This window comes from Homalodisca vitripennis, chromosome 2 (assembly GCF_021130785.1).
Source record: "Homalodisca vitripennis isolate AUS2020 chromosome 2, UT_GWSS_2.1, whole genome shotgun sequence".
NCBI lineage: Eukaryota > Metazoa > Arthropoda > Insecta > Hemiptera > Cicadellidae > Homalodisca > Homalodisca vitripennis.
In genome coordinates, this window is record NC_060208.1 from 62,992,282 (window position 1) to 63,008,380 (window position 16,099).

A 16,099-nucleotide genomic window follows, 5' to 3' on the forward strand; every position below is an offset into this window, starting at 1 on the left:
ATGCGCCTTGTCAACGCAGGACAAGGCCTGCGCCTTGTTAATGCGCTTGTTGCCGTCGATGTTGGGAAAGTTTTACCGTAAGGATAATTTTCTAACACCTTAAATACTTTGAAGTGCGGACATGGGGCTAACACTAATGAAGTATGATATAGTCTATAAATTATTCAGAGTCACATAATGAATTTCACACACATTTTAGCAAGAAGAGGTTATTTTAAAAGGTACTTGTAAGAAAATTGTATTACCTGAGGAGACTACCCGCCTGCGAGCGGTATGTGGGGGGCGGTGAGACAGCCGCCCCCGGCGCTGCCCCCGAGTGACGGTCCAGCAACAGGAGCCTAAGCCTGTACTCCTGCATCGACGCTTGGTAGGATGGCGGTGGCGCCCTGTACTGGAATTCTGGGTACATCATCGCTGTAACAGACGTATTAATGACGTCAATATTTATACGAATTTCAAGTAGGCATGAACAAACTCACACACACACAGTTGTAATCTGAATCTTATCCCGAATACATTTAAAATCACAGTAGTTTTAATAATGCAAATGGTGAAATATAGTAAGTACAGCAGTTATCGCCAGGTAACCGATCAAGCAACGTCGAGCGCGGCTGCTGCTTAAATGGGTGATTGCTGAGGGTTCCGTTCTTGCAAGCAGCCCGCCTACCCCGATCATTGGTGGTGATTCGGGCTTCTTAGTTGTAACTTCACCTGGTAAGGCATTTTCTTGTGTTTTGAACTGCTTTCAAATATCCAAAACATTTACAAATACTGTACTGACTGAACTACAAAACACCACACTATTGTGGGTGTATTGCTACTAACATTGTATTATTCTTAAGTTTATTGTCACAGTTGGTAAACAACTTTTTCATCCTCCAACATTTTAGGTTTTAAATAACAATATATGATATAAAATCTAAGGATACAGTTTAATTTCTCTACTTTTTATTTATAAGTATTGGAGCAAAAAATTGTTAAGCACTGTTAATGAACAAAAACTATTAAACATTCTTGTAGGATCAATTATTAAAGAATTAATTTCGTGAATACATTGCTGATATAGGACGTATGTTATTGATTCATCTGATCTTAATATTGAAAACAAGCTTCACAAACAGTTCTCGGTAGCTTTGTCTCGGCATAAGTGTGTCTCATTTGCCGTACAATGTTGGCAAGCCTGCCTGCACTTCTGGCACGGATGGGAATCCCTCTGTTTGTTCCAGACAGCTAACTCAACTGGGTAATGTATCACAAGAAGTGGTACCATTGTGTATCATCTAGCTTTGCCGCAATTAAACCGGCAATTAAACTTTGCCACTTTGTACACGGGTCACTAAAAATCATCTCATATAAGAATATGTTTCTTTAAAAAATATACCGTGCATATATGATTACTATAGCCAACGATAATAATAAAAATTAAAATATCTGGATTTTTAAAATGATTCCTATAATTTTCAAGGGTCAGCAGGATCCTACAAGAAATTAAAATGTTACGTAGCAACAGACTACAAATGAGTGAAAGGGAGAAGAAAGATGGAGAAGAAGATCAAAGCCATTAATCGGGAGGTGTAAGGATTTTTTACAGAGAAAGAATTATGGATGATGTATATGGAGCGGAAGAGTTAATTATAAAATTAATAATGAATTATATTAGTTATAATGTATTCATATAAATATAAACTATACGAATAATCATAATATAATAGTATTATCTCTTCCACACCCTAAGTATCACTATCTAACAGTTTTAAGAATTAGTACTGTTCTGACTCTTAACAGTAACACCTCAGATTTGCAATATTAGTTGCAGTTAGTGTTTCGTCGAACGAATGGAAGAAGAACAATAAAAATAACGCAAGAGTACTCTTGCTCCTCAGATCAGAGAGCGTCGAGTTAATTTGTCATGTCTGACGTCGTTATAATACTAAAAAATGTAAAATATGCTTTTAAAATTACAAAAACGATACACGGAACAAAAACACTTACCAGTAACGTATGTCGAAGACTCCATATTTTGGTTATGTACAAGTATAAGGGCAAAGAAATAACCACAACAATAAAACGCTATGACAGGAGGAATAAGATAAGGACTACGATTATAGAAATTTAATTTAATTGCTAGAATTTAGGGAACGCCATTCAGTACAAAGGAAGATAATAACAAATATCTCGTAGAGAAATAGAAGATAACGAACAGAAGTAATTGGTGGTAGGACATAATAATATTACCTGCATAAGGGTGATGCGGGCGACCATACGAGGGCGGAAGCCTGGGCACGAACCTTCTGTTGGGTTCTCCACCGGTATCGTCACCCCCCAGACCCAACATGGCGCGGCAGGAGGGGGCGTCTTGGGAGGTGAGGCGCCACGCCACTCCTGAGACGGCCACCAGGACAATACCCACTCCTGCAACATTACGGTGTACGTGACACATAGGTTGTGTAATTGTTTATAGCTAATTAAATTAACTGAAATAAATCTTATACGTAATTCAAGCTAGGTAAAAAGCTAAACAATACATAGCACTACTGGATTCGCTAAAGTAAACAATGTTAACATTCTCAGCCCCACGTGAAGATTTATGATTGCAATGTTTACACATGTGGAGTAATTTATATGCCTGGTGCTGAAAATGTTAAGGTGAATTTCCTATAACTCGCGTATAAACATTGTCACACTGATCCTAGTGCCTCATATACCTCTCCAAAAGTACTGTTGCAAATGTATTTCCCAATATCAATACTATTTTAAAATCAAAGTTTAAATGTATTTACCCCCTCTTGCTTCATCACACATAAACTACTTTAAAAATTTTAAGACAACCACTGATTACAATCACCCAAAACGTTGCATTAAAAGTACATGCGATCGTAAAGTTATGAACTTTACTTACTTTTATTATTGAAGGAGATGCCACAAAATGCTTTATGCAGATATGCGGGAATCCTCTAAGCGGTCCTGGGAGAGTTACCCAGGTCTCACTAAGTGTTCTCGTATATATGATCTAATATAGTGACGGAGGATAATTACATCACATGTGGCTAGGGCCGTCAAACGTCTACGACCATTAATTTAACCACTTTTCTAGTGGTCTAATAATCTAAATTGTCTCATCAGTCAACTCTTTGTTAACTGAGTTTTCTGTAGAGCGTTATTACGGATCAATCGAATTCATCAACGACCACTATATGGTGGTCTTTATGAGTTTAATGCCTCGATTAGAGCCAAAACCCACAAATGCGCTGTTGGGTTAGAATGTCAAAAATGTTTAATGGGCCGTGGGCCGTGGTATTTGAGATGGAACATTAATGTATTAAAATATTATATTATATATATATATATATATATATATATATATATATATATATATATATAAAACCCATTTGGGTATTGTGGTACCCTTCATTATTATATATATATATATATATATATATATATATATATATATATATATATATATATATATATATATATATAATATTAATGTAATGTGAATTTGTAATATGTTAATTATTAACACATCGTTTCTTTACATAATTTTATTAACATTTCAATAGAAAGGATTGAGGAAATAGGCCTTCGTTAATTTAATAAATAAGCCACACATTAGGATGACAATTTTGAAATTAGAATAGTCAGAAACGCCCGAGAAGTGCTTTAGGATTGAAGTTTTAATTTGTATTTTATAATTAGGTATTTTATATGTTATAAATAAGTATGTGCAGAGTAAGCCGAATAAGTAAAGAGTTTAATGATTAGACAGGTGTAATAATGACAAAGAACATGCATTTGTTTAGACAACTGTATCAACTTTAATAAATTATTATTGTTATGTAGTGTAAGTGTATCTTATGTCGAAACGACGTGAAGAGCATTTGAGCTTCTTCGCCACAGACATTTATTGGAGCTCTTCAGACGAGCATGACTGCACATTCCAGAAGTCAATCTGTGACAGCGTCGTATTCCAGACTCAGCATTCACAATGAACCAACCCTTCCCACGTGATGTGTAACAAATTGTGTTAAATCAATTACTGAATGTCTATGATCCAAAATTGTTGTACTTATTTATTAGATTTTATAAATAAAATTAAAGTGGGGTGTAACATTTAAGTACATAGAAATGGGATTATAATAAAAAGCGACAAAGTATGATACCTGGGCAAATAATCAATGTATCAGAGGATCAGGAATATCTTGCGGTAGGGAGTTTCTGCCTCAGAGAATGATCATTATTCCGAGCGAGAAGTTACCGCTGCCTCGAAGTGATTTCTGATTTCCATCCCATCTCCCTTCATCTCTTTACCGCAAACATAACGCACTCACTACTCCATGGTAACATGCAATATGTTTAGTTCTGCAACCCTGGCTGTTCTACAGTTCTACATCATAAAGGTTTAAGACGTAAACTAGGTTAAATTAGGCTATTGCCACTTATACAAATTTAATAAATGTAAATAAAAGTCATTTGACAGATATTTGGTCTTCGGATCATATGTTAGTTTGGTTATTTAAACGCATATGTGACAGATACGGCCAAATACAAAATAATTGAATCGTAAAAAGTAAGGGCTCTGTGGTGTAATGGTAGCACATTCAGCCGGCAAGTGAAAGATCCGGGTTCGAGTCCCGGCGGAGCAAGTACTTTTTGTGATTCAATGTTTATTGATATTATATATGCATGAATGCACATACCATATTGTTTTTTATAAATATATAGCTTTTATATAATTGTTTTAATAACTTTTACAATATTTTAAGGTTATTTGCTATTTATTTAAATGGGTTTGAAAATATCAGCTTTATCAGAAACTGAGAGGAAAATACATTTGAGTAATTAATTAAATGTTTGCTTGTTATCCCTACCGAAAAAACGTTATACTTAGAGTTTTACTTACAATGCAAATACAATAAGTCTATGTCAATAGTCTGAAAATATCGTTTAAAACTGTGTCATCCAAGTCAAGGATGAGTCTACACTCTAGTACCAGGGGTAGAAAGGGAGAGGGTTTGGCCTGCGGCCGCGGTTTTATCCTTGTATCTCCGGTTTAATCAAAAGTCAGAACCCTTTGATGGCGAGATGGTGTCAAATAAAACATTAAGGGCTTCGTCAAAGCTGCATCGACGCTTGGCATCGGCGATAATGGCAGCTTCAATCCAAGAATTTCCAGTATTCAAAAGGCTCTTTATTGATTTTTGTGAAGTCATTTTTGGTATCTAAATCTACCATTTATATACATGAACGGTATCTATCGAAAACTGTTACACTCTAAATGTGCCTTTTGTGGATTTTAAATGCACCAAACTATACCTTTCTTCCCCACGAACTTCCAAAGTTGTAATGTTAATCTTATGGAAGTATATTTGATTAATTTAAAACAGTTGATTGCTAAAGCACTTGTGATGCACAGACAGTTATTCACAATCAACTAACTAATTTAAAATCAGCTGTCTGTTGTTTTTAGTATAAAAAATGCAATAATTATCTATATTACTTCTATGGGGTCATACTATATTACTTCAATTAAACAGATTAAATACACATACATACCTAACAAACGTGAGAAAAACTATCATTCTTTCGAACCACCCATCATCATCAATGAAAAGCTTTAACCAAAGGAATAAATCAAACATTTATACTTTCTACTCTCGTGAGATAATGCTATAGTTTATTAATACATGGAAATAAAATTAAGATCTGTAATGTTGTTTTAGAACATTGATCTAAGTTAGCCTACATTTACACAAAAGCCTCGGAGGTGCAACAATTTTCTCACAGGTACACACTCAACAAGAGGGAAGACGTTCTCCCTCGGGATGGCAGGTGTCGCAATCCTTCCGCCCCTTCGGGAGCCGACCTCTCTCGGGTAAAATATTTATATATGTTCTCGATCTGTGACATCTGTGATAGTATCCTTATCCCTTTTTTCTTAAGGTCACTTACCGATGCAATCCAACTAATCCCAATTGTTTAAAATGGAACATCCTGTATAGTAAGATTTTACAATTTTAAAACACGACAATGCTTCTGGCCTTCACCACTAGAAAAAGATCTAGTGAAAAAGAAAGACTTTGGTTGTGGTTTCAAAAACTGAAACTGTTTGCCATTTCAGTGCAAAGGATTGAATACAAAATTAAAAAAACTGTTTGAATAGCATACAATACATATTTACAGAAAGAAACAATGTTTGCCCTGTGCAGTGGAACGAGGAATTTGTGTCAATAAAAATTTATTACAACGATTTAGAGGTCCTTATATGAAAACAACTGATGATACTCTACTTGATCCTATAAATATAAAATATGAATGGATATAAATGGATCATATAAATAAATAATTTCAACACAATGAGTCTAAAGTAAGGGTTCTAATCATTCCGTTAGGTATGCGGTCAAAGACGTAGAGAACTGTAGTATCACGTTTACCGGCAATCCACACGTTAACTGCAATGGAACCAATTTTCAATTCTAATTTTATTCCCCATGTTACATATATATATATATATATATATATATATATATATATATATATATATATATATACTAAGGTCAGATCTTGATTACGTTCAAACAGTTTGACCTTGTCTTGTTTTTGGAATTTCATCACACAATGATAGAAATCTTCGTAACTTACGTTATACTGTACAACCGATCATTCTTACTCAAAATAATTAGTATTAAGACAATTGGATGTAACGTACTCTGCGGCGGCTTCCTCCCTGATGTCACGTGACCTTCCCTAACTAACATTACCCAAGACTAGACTTACTTAACGTGGTCTTTGGTTATGTCCTAGCTGACCGTCCTGCAACTGCATGGAGATCCTACTGTTTGGGCGAGAAGACATCCGGATAACTAACTTATAGTTATAGTTCGAATAGGGAAAAACACTGGAGACTGTGATTCTTTAGCACAATGTGGTGAATTATGAAAATCATATTTTATGAAGAGAAAGAAACATTTTCTGACTCAGGATTTAGGGCAAAGACTGATTCTATTTTCAATGTTGTCAAGAACATCATATTTTAAATAATTAAGAAATATTTATAAATAAATGTGTATATAACGATGTGATTATTTAAATAAATTGTTAGAACTCTATTGTACTCACAGTGGGGAGATTTGGAAAGCTTATTTCCGTAGATTACAACATTTACATGTGGTCATGACTACAGTTTAAATTTTAAAAACAAAATTACTAACATTTGATATCATGAAGGTATATAAAACTGACACAATTTTACTAGAATACTGTTAAAAATAAAAAACATTGTCGATTAAAAATAAAAAATATTGTATAAACTTGGTACTAATGAAAGGGAGTGAATAAAACACAACCGAGGATGAGTTACCCATACAAAAAGGCATGGAAAGGAATCAAAGACCCTCCTATAAGTTATTTATGTATGACACAGAGGGGGATATCTGTGATGTTATAATCTCTTACCTTAAGGATGTCGTGTCACAATGGCCAGTAATATGTTGTAGGCTTTTACAAATATGGAGAATAAAAGGCGCTTACTGTAATGGAATTTATATTATCATTAAAGTTTGTACAGTTGACACTTTTCACACAGTATAAAGTAACGACGGTTCTATGCCAGAACTTGTTGTAACGCACGTACAAAAATGTTACGAACATCTGTAAATTTTAGCTCAGAGTAGGAGAAGGTGAGAAAGCTGTAGAAAGTCCAACAGCCGGATACACTGACATCATGTGACCTTGAGCCAAAGTTCAGGAGAGCGTAGCAAGCTCAGCGTCCGCTCAGATATGTGCTTTCAAGGACGTTCTGTAGTATTAAGGCTTGTGACTTACAATTTAACGTGTCGGCTAGCAGCATAAGAATGCAGATTAGCACAGCATTTCACCGTGTGATAGAAATTAAACTTCAAACCCTCATTTTAGGTACTTCTTTAGTTAAAATGGTCAATTTGTTTATTAAAAAGGAAGACTTTTATTATTACATGTATAAATGCATATGCTAATAAATGAATTAAATATTGTTCTATAGTATATTGCGTGATTCTAATTATATTTGGTAAAAGTTGCAATGTTTTAACAACATATTAACTACAATAGTTTTGGTCTTTTATTTGAGTCTGACCTACATTAGGAAACTATGTGATTACTTGGGTTATAAACTACTAAAATAGTCTAATAGTCTGTAACTTGATAAAGGAACACTAAGTAAAATTAAATAAAAATGTTAATTACTAAGCGAACAAGAATGACCTATAAAAATGTATTATGACATTTATGACAAACTTTATTGCTAGTTTGTATTTGTGTATTTGTGTATATGATTAATTTCTTATTTTATTTTATTTTCTCCGCCAATAAAAAAAACTTTAGATTGTGGAACTATGCGTTGGAGAGGGGGGCATACCGTACAAATATTTATTACATTTATATATAAATAAACAACGGATAACACATCCATGTTCTACTCTTTAAATATGTATATGTACCTAAGATGTTATAAATTTAGTTGAGGTATAAGAATGATTGAAACTAATAATAAAACTTACATACAATTCTAACCAATATTGTTTTTTTTTTTTTAATTTGCAATACTATTCTAGTAAACATTTTAGTTACCTTTTGATATTACACATTATGAGACAGATACTTACGTTTCGAACAAGTTGAGATAGTAGGTATTAGGTTCAATAAAGGATATTATCATTATACTTAAATAAGTGTTTTTATGTTTAACATATCAAATTTGTTATTAATCGTTATGGCAAATAAATCCTTTATTATTAACTGTACTGTATTTCATACTTTAAAAACTACGCCATAAGACGTATGAGCGTAGGACAAATTATAAATTAATGCGTTACATGTGCTTGCAAAATATTACAGTTGTATGTTTTAATGTTTGTGTAACACGTCCCACCAACGCCAGCTGTGCGTCACGTGACCAGTCAATGCAAGTGAATGCCACAGCTGACACGTCACAACACGCCTTGAGTGTCATTACATAGTTGATATGTCACATTTTGAAATAGATTTATTTATTGCAACCTTAAAATAATATTTCTTACGCGGTCAATATCCACGGAAAGAATGAGAAAGTAAGCTCATTCTAACAATAACTCAGTATAAATCAAGATGGCTTTGAGACTTATAGTGTCATATTTATTAAGTAGAAAGCAGAGGGTAAGTTCACAAGTTAAATTATCATTTTACCGACGGTCCGGATAGGTTAGTCATGTCTCGTACCAGCCATCAGAGTTTATGGTGTGAACTCAACCTCACTTTTATTCTTGGGACATTTCCAGATAACCCTTTTACATTAAATGTTATTTGAATGTCCTGGTAAAACCCCTTTAAAACATCTAGTAAAACAAGTAATTATTCAAGTAATATTGCGAGAGATAAGTTTGATAAACATTCTCTATTTTCCTACTGATAAAACATTAGATACACTAAGCTGTAGGACTAAGCAGCGTTTTATGTTTAAAATATATGTATTCACTTTACTGGTTTCCTTAGTCTGAACTGCAAAGTACCGGAAATTCGTCTGTTCCTAGGTGGTGTAACTAGTGAGTTTATGACCGCAATCCTATAGGTTTAGACTATAGAGCTTATGGTACCAAACTGGACTGTAAGGTTGCGGAAGTGCTTCTGTTCGAGTGGTGTAACTAGTGAGTTTACTACCGTAATCCTATAGGTTCAGACTATAAAGCTCATGGTAGCAGCCTTGACCGTAAGGTTGCGGAAGTGATTCTGTTCGAGTGGTGTAACTAATGAGTTTACTATCGTAATCCTATAGGTTCAGACTATAAAGCTCATGGTAGCAGCCTTGACCGTAAGGTTGCGGAAGTGATTCTGTTCGAGTGGTGTAACTAGTGAGTTTACTACCGTAATCCTATAGGTTCAGACTATAAAGCTCATGGTAGCAGCCTTGATCGTAAGGTTGCGGAAGTGATTCTGTTCGAGTGGTGTAACTAGTGAATTTACTACCGTAATCCTATAGGTTTAGACTATAAAGCTCATGGTAGCAGCCTTGACCGTAAGGTTGCGGAAGTGATTCTGTTCGAGTGGTGTAACTAGTGAGTTTACTACCGTAATCCTATAGGTTCAGACTATAAAGCTCATGGTAGCAGCCTTGATCGTAAGTTTGCGGAAGTGATTATGTTCGAGTGGTGTAACTAGTGAATTTACTACCGTAATCCTATAGGTTTAGACTATAAAGCTCATGGTAGCAGCCTTGACCGTAAGGTTGCGGAAGTGATTCTGTTCGAGTGGTGTAACTAGTGAGTTTACTACCGTAATCCTATAGGTTCAGACTATAAAGCTCATGGTAGCAGCCTTGACCGTAAGGTTGAGGAAGTGATTCTGTTCCAGTGGTGTAACTAGTGAGTTTACTACCGTAATCCTATAGGTTCGGACTATAAAGCTCATGGTAGCAGCCTTGACCGTAAGGTTGCGGAAGTGATTCTGTTCGAGTGGTGTAACTAGTGAGTTTACTACCGTAATCCTATAGGTTCGGACTATAAAGCTCATGGTAGCAGCCTTGACCGTAAGGTTGCGGAAGTGATTCTGTTCGAGTGGTGTAACTAGTGAGTTTACTACCGTAATCCTATAGGTTCAGACTATAAAGCTCATGGTAGCAGCCTTGACCGTAAGGTTGCGGAAGTGATTCTGTTCGAGTGGTGTAACTAGTGAGTTTACTACCGTAATCCTATAGGTTCAGACTATAAAGCTCATGGTAGCAGCCTTGACCGTAAGGTTGAGGAAGTGATTCTGTTCCAGTGGTGTAACTAGTGAGTTTACTACCGTAATCCTATAGGTTCGGACTATAAAGCTCATGGTAGCAGCCTTGACCGTAAGGTTGCGGAAGTGATTCTGTTCGAGTGGTGTAACTAGTGAGTTTACTACCGTAATCCTATAGGTTCGGACTATAAAGCTCATGGTAGCAGCCTTGACCGTAAGGTTGCGGAAGTGATTCTGTTCGAGTGGTGTAACTAGTGAGTTTACTACCGTAATCCTATAGGTTCAGACTATAAAGCTCATGGTAGCAGCCTTGACCGTAAGGTTGCGGAAGTGATTCTGTTCGAGTGGTGTAACTATTGAGTTTACTACCGTAATCCTATAGGTTCAGACTATAAAGCTCATGGTAGCAGCCTTGACCGTAAGGTTGCGGAAGTGATTCTGTTCGAGTGGTGTAACTAGTGAGTTTACTACCGTAATCCTATAGGTTCAGACTATAAAGCTCATGGTAGCAGCCTTGACCGTAAGGTTGCGGAAGTGATTCTGTTCGAGTGGTGTAACTATTGAGTTTACTACCGTAATCCTATAGGTTCAGACTATAAAGCTCATGGTAGCAGCCTTGACCGTAAGGTTGCGGAAGTGATTCTGTTCGAGTGGTGTAACTAGTGAGTTTACTACCGTAATCCTATAGGTTCAGACTATAAAGCTCATGGTAGCAGCCTTGACCGTAAGGTTGCGGAAGTGATTCTGTTCGAGTGGTGTAACTAGTGAGTTTACTACCGTAATCCTATAGGTTTAGACTATAAAGCTCATGGTAGCAGCCTTGACCGTAAGGTTGCGGAAGTGATTCTGTTCGAGTGGGTGTAACTATTGAGTTTCCTACCGTAATCATATAGGATCAGACTATTAAGCTCATGGTAGCAGCCTGGACCGTAAGGTTGCGGAAGTGATTCTGTTCGAGTGGTGTAACTAGTGAGTTTACTACCGTAATCCTATAGGTTCAGACTATAAAGCTCATGGTAGCAGCCTTGACCGTAAGGTTGCGGAAGTGATTCTGTTCGAGTGGCGTAACTAGTGAGTTCATTAATGTAATCCTATAGGTTCAGACTCTTGAGCTCATGGTAGCAGCCTGGACCGCAAGGTTGCAGAAGTGCTTCTGTTCGAGTGGTGTAACTAGTGAGTTAATACCGTAATCCAATCATTAATTGACGTCCATAACTTATGCACATATTAGATGCAATACTCTCAAAAAATTTAAAATTTCCCCTTTAACTCACCGATCATGAGGAGTGAGACTGTTAGGTGTTCTCTCCCAGTGGCCTTCATGGCTCCTAGAATAGTGCCGACCACAGCGCAGCATATCCCCACCAGGAAGATGAGGATGATGAACCACCGGATGGAGAGAGTCTGGGAGACAGCCACCCCGCAGCAGGACTTGGGTTCGTCCTCGGGAGTGAAGTGGGGGGAGAGTCGTGACCTGCAACAGGCGGAGATTGTCAGAGAGTGGTATGTCTAACAAGTGGCGACAAAATATATAGAAAGCATTGGTGTATTATAGGAGGAAGTGGTGAATTAGAATTTAACCGCGTTTAGTAAACAAATTATAGAACATGATATGTGTGAAATCGTGGTAGAAATATAAACCATTTTAATTTTTTTAATGCTATAAACTACTCGTAATTAAAGTCGTTATGAAAAACACACTTTTATAAACAAAACAAAACATTAGGAGTAGATTTCTATAATTTTAATGTTATGTTATGTCTAAACTATAGCTGATCTATATTTTGTGTGGGTTACCCCGAATTCATCAAACAGTTATCTAAAGCACATCAATCAGTTAAATATATATAGTTCATCGAACAGTTAACTATAGTTCATCAAACAGTTAACTATAGTTCGTAAACGTAAGTGACATAAGCATAGAGATAAAGTGTAAACTATGGTTTAACGTGGAGTAAACCTCTTAAACAACCATCAACACAGGACTATGATTATTATAGTATGAGACATGTCATTGCCAGTCGGGATTGGGACAACGAAACTGATGGTTAGTACACTCAAGCCTGAGATATATTACATAAACATCGCATGACTATGGAAGATTAGTTGTTTGCTCTAAAACTAGCGTTAAAATTATAAATTGTGATCACTTTACATTATTAATAAACAATAAAGCCAAACGCCCAGGCTTGTAATCATATGTCTACAATATAACGGCTGATCTACTGTAAAAGCTGTATTAATATATTTCCTGTCCCACGAGAAATAATTTAATACCACAGACAAAAATTATATAAGGTACCAAAATAAAAAGCGAATGAAGATTTTATGAAACGGGATTTGAATAGAACAGATATTTTTTTCAATATCTATCGCTGGTAATTCGATTTGAGTGAATGAATTTTGTAAGCATTGGCTTATATAGAAAGCAAGAATTAGGAAAGAGCTTAAATATTAGAGCAAATGACGGCCATCTTGTTAGTAGGCCTTACAAGAACAATCTAAAACCCCATACACTGTACACTAATTTTCAGTTGTATGACATAAGAGATGCATTGTATTAAATATAATATCAATATTCCACCCAACACATTTCACTAAAACCGAAACCGGTGCTATAAAGATTTCTCTGATTGAAAGATACACACGAAATACAATAATACACAATTCTGGTCCGATTTTCTTAGATTTAGCCGTAATAGCTCTGTACAATTACCATTTTAGCTGACAACTGGGTAACTAAGTTTGTAAGTTTCGGTAATACACTCTAAAATTGTTTAATTATAATTACATTAGTACTTAAGTAATGTGTTTTACATAAGTAATCCATACTGCTAACAAACAACATAAGTAATAATTTTTGGAATTTTCATATTAAATAATTGCATACCTATACGAACGATATTTCAAGAGTTGCAAAGAGTTATAAACATTTCTTCAACACATTCTCATAATAACCCTAACTAAAGCTACTGTTTCCTTGCTCTCGGGTTTAAATTACTAGATAAAAACGCAACATATTTATCGGCTTTATTGAAAAATATTTTTATGGAAATACAATTAATTCGGCAAGATGCTAAAGACAAACAGAATTTCTTAACTTGGTAGTTTCCGAAAACAACAGAGTCCTAGATAGTTAAATCGGAATAGAATTAAAAGTCTATATAAACTTCTTCCTCGCCTCTCCATTTTCTACCAATGTACGTAAATGGCTCCGTCTGTCTAAAAAAATATTTTTAAATGTGCAAAATCGTTCTCGCATTGCGATGAACAATTCTTCACTTGGATGAACATGTCGAGAATATTCTCCAGTGAAATTACTCTGTGCATATACCATCGTTTACTATTATTCATCCAATAGTTCCAGCCCAATAACATTTTTTTGTTATTTCATCTTTGTGACACATCGTTCGCAGTATTGCAAACACAGTAATGTCTTGAGTGGGTACATTTCCTCTTTTAAAACCTTGTCTTCCTTCCTTAAATACCCTTGTCCTATTTATCTTAGATCTTGCCAACTAAAATTGATACAAAAGCACATCACATTTAAATATAATTAGGCTACGTTTTATTTGTTGCGCCTCAATTTATTCACTATTAAGAAAGTTTGAAGCTAATTTTCTAAACACTTTAAATCGTTTAACCTATGCAAAGGATTTCCCTCAAAACGTTTTTATTGAATCAGAATTACCCTTCATTAAGATTCAAACTTCACCTCACGATTTTGTCGAGCAAAAGAACCTCTCTGAAGGACGGACTCCTCATCGACATGAATTAGAAAACTTGAATAGCTTTAAAAGAAACTTTATGTTTTAAATATCTTTGACATCAACTTGTCACAACCATAGAAACTACCGCATTTGAACTACTTTTAATGTTAGATTTTATCTACATTGTCTTGAAGTAAGTGTTTCAACATTATTTTTCTTAAATTTAACATTACTTTAGATTCATCAGAGATCGTATAAATCTTTCAACACGTTCTTAACGTAGTTGGCTGAGCATTAGCGAAGTCTATCACGCGAGGGGCTGAACAAATTCCATTTCTGTGTGTCTCTCTGTCCGTAAGGTATCTCGAAAATGAACTGACCTATGACTCGAATGGTTACACGAACCTTCATTTATTGAATGTAGAGAAGCAACACTGAGTTCGACAATGGTGCATGTCACTCAATGGGATTTCTCTGGGCGTTAAGGAATATATTGACATCGGTCTTATGCGTAACCACAATGGCTATGAATAAGAATTTACATAACCCTCCGTGTAAATGAAATGGTTTATCTAAGCTGGATGTATCTACTGATAACAAGGTAAGCTAAAGGTTCATATAGAGTCATACAGTACACATAACTCGCAATCAGCTCTGCAAAACCTCCTTTCACCGACCAAACTTGGAATACCGATGTGATTTACAACTTTCCATGACCTTTCCAGCCTCTTTCCCCCAAAGATATAGACCAGTACGACAACGTTGAACGTGGCGTTATACAAGGACGCCTTCTTCTACCAGCTGATTAAGCAGGTTAGTATTACAGTTTTTGTTAATAACGGTGCAACATTTCAAAAGAGTTTACTTTTGATCAGTACATGTAATTCGCACAGAGCTTAAATGTGTTCACTTGTGACACAAAGGTTCACAGTAAAACTTTAGTTGTTCCTACATTTATTGTCTTATTGTCTATTGTGTTTAAAAACACGTCCAATCCGAAGTTGACACATTTCTACGTTTTTAACGAGTACAAAGGTGCAGAATGTATTAACGTCCATACAAATACGAAATTAAAACTATTAATTCAATTCATAATCTACAGATATTTTCTACTTATTTTATTTCTAATTTATGTACTTAGAGTAATAAAATATAAAAAGTAGGTTACATCCTTTTAGGGTTTTCTTTTTTTTTACTAATAATTAGGCCAATATATTTACTCAATGAGAGAAATTTAGGTACCCCATAAGGCTATGCCTGTGTTGGGGATACTGTATACAAAAAGAGTAAAAAATAAAAATAGCCGAAATGAGCAAGAATAAAATGATAAAAATGAGTTATTGTAGCTTATGTAGTAAATAATGTACTATTACGTTTCAAAGTTTAAATTTAGTGTAACTATTGTGCTGTATTAAATAAAAGGATTTATGCATGATTTACAATTAAAATATTAAAGTTTAAACATGTGACATTAAATATTATAAATAATTATTTTATAATGCTCTAACGTGACTATCTATATATTATTATAACTTAGCAAACTGTACTAACCAATTCACTAATTTATTATCTTAAACTTATACTCAATATCATTTTGACCGATCAACCATACTCTAATGTTTTTAGAAAATATATTTATGTTCCTACTATTTTTCGCT

At 35.1% G+C, this 16,099-nt stretch overlaps 1 protein-coding gene across 1 annotated transcript in view; it reads right to left on the reverse strand.

Moving 5' to 3' along the window:
* Nucleotides 1-16,099, reverse strand: part of LOC124354061 — a 306,617-nt gene that overhangs the window by 2,883 nt on the left and 287,635 nt on the right. Inside the window, exons 4-6 of the mRNA XM_046804237.1 lie at nucleotides 12,006-12,205; nucleotides 2,236-2,412; nucleotides 246-414 (exon numbers count right to left, since the gene is read on the reverse strand). Of these exons, the coding sequence (XP_046660193.1) occupies nucleotides 246-414; nucleotides 2,236-2,412; nucleotides 12,006-12,205 (546 nt within the window). The remainder of the gene's footprint in view (nucleotides 1-245; nucleotides 415-2,235; nucleotides 2,413-12,005; nucleotides 12,206-16,099) is intronic.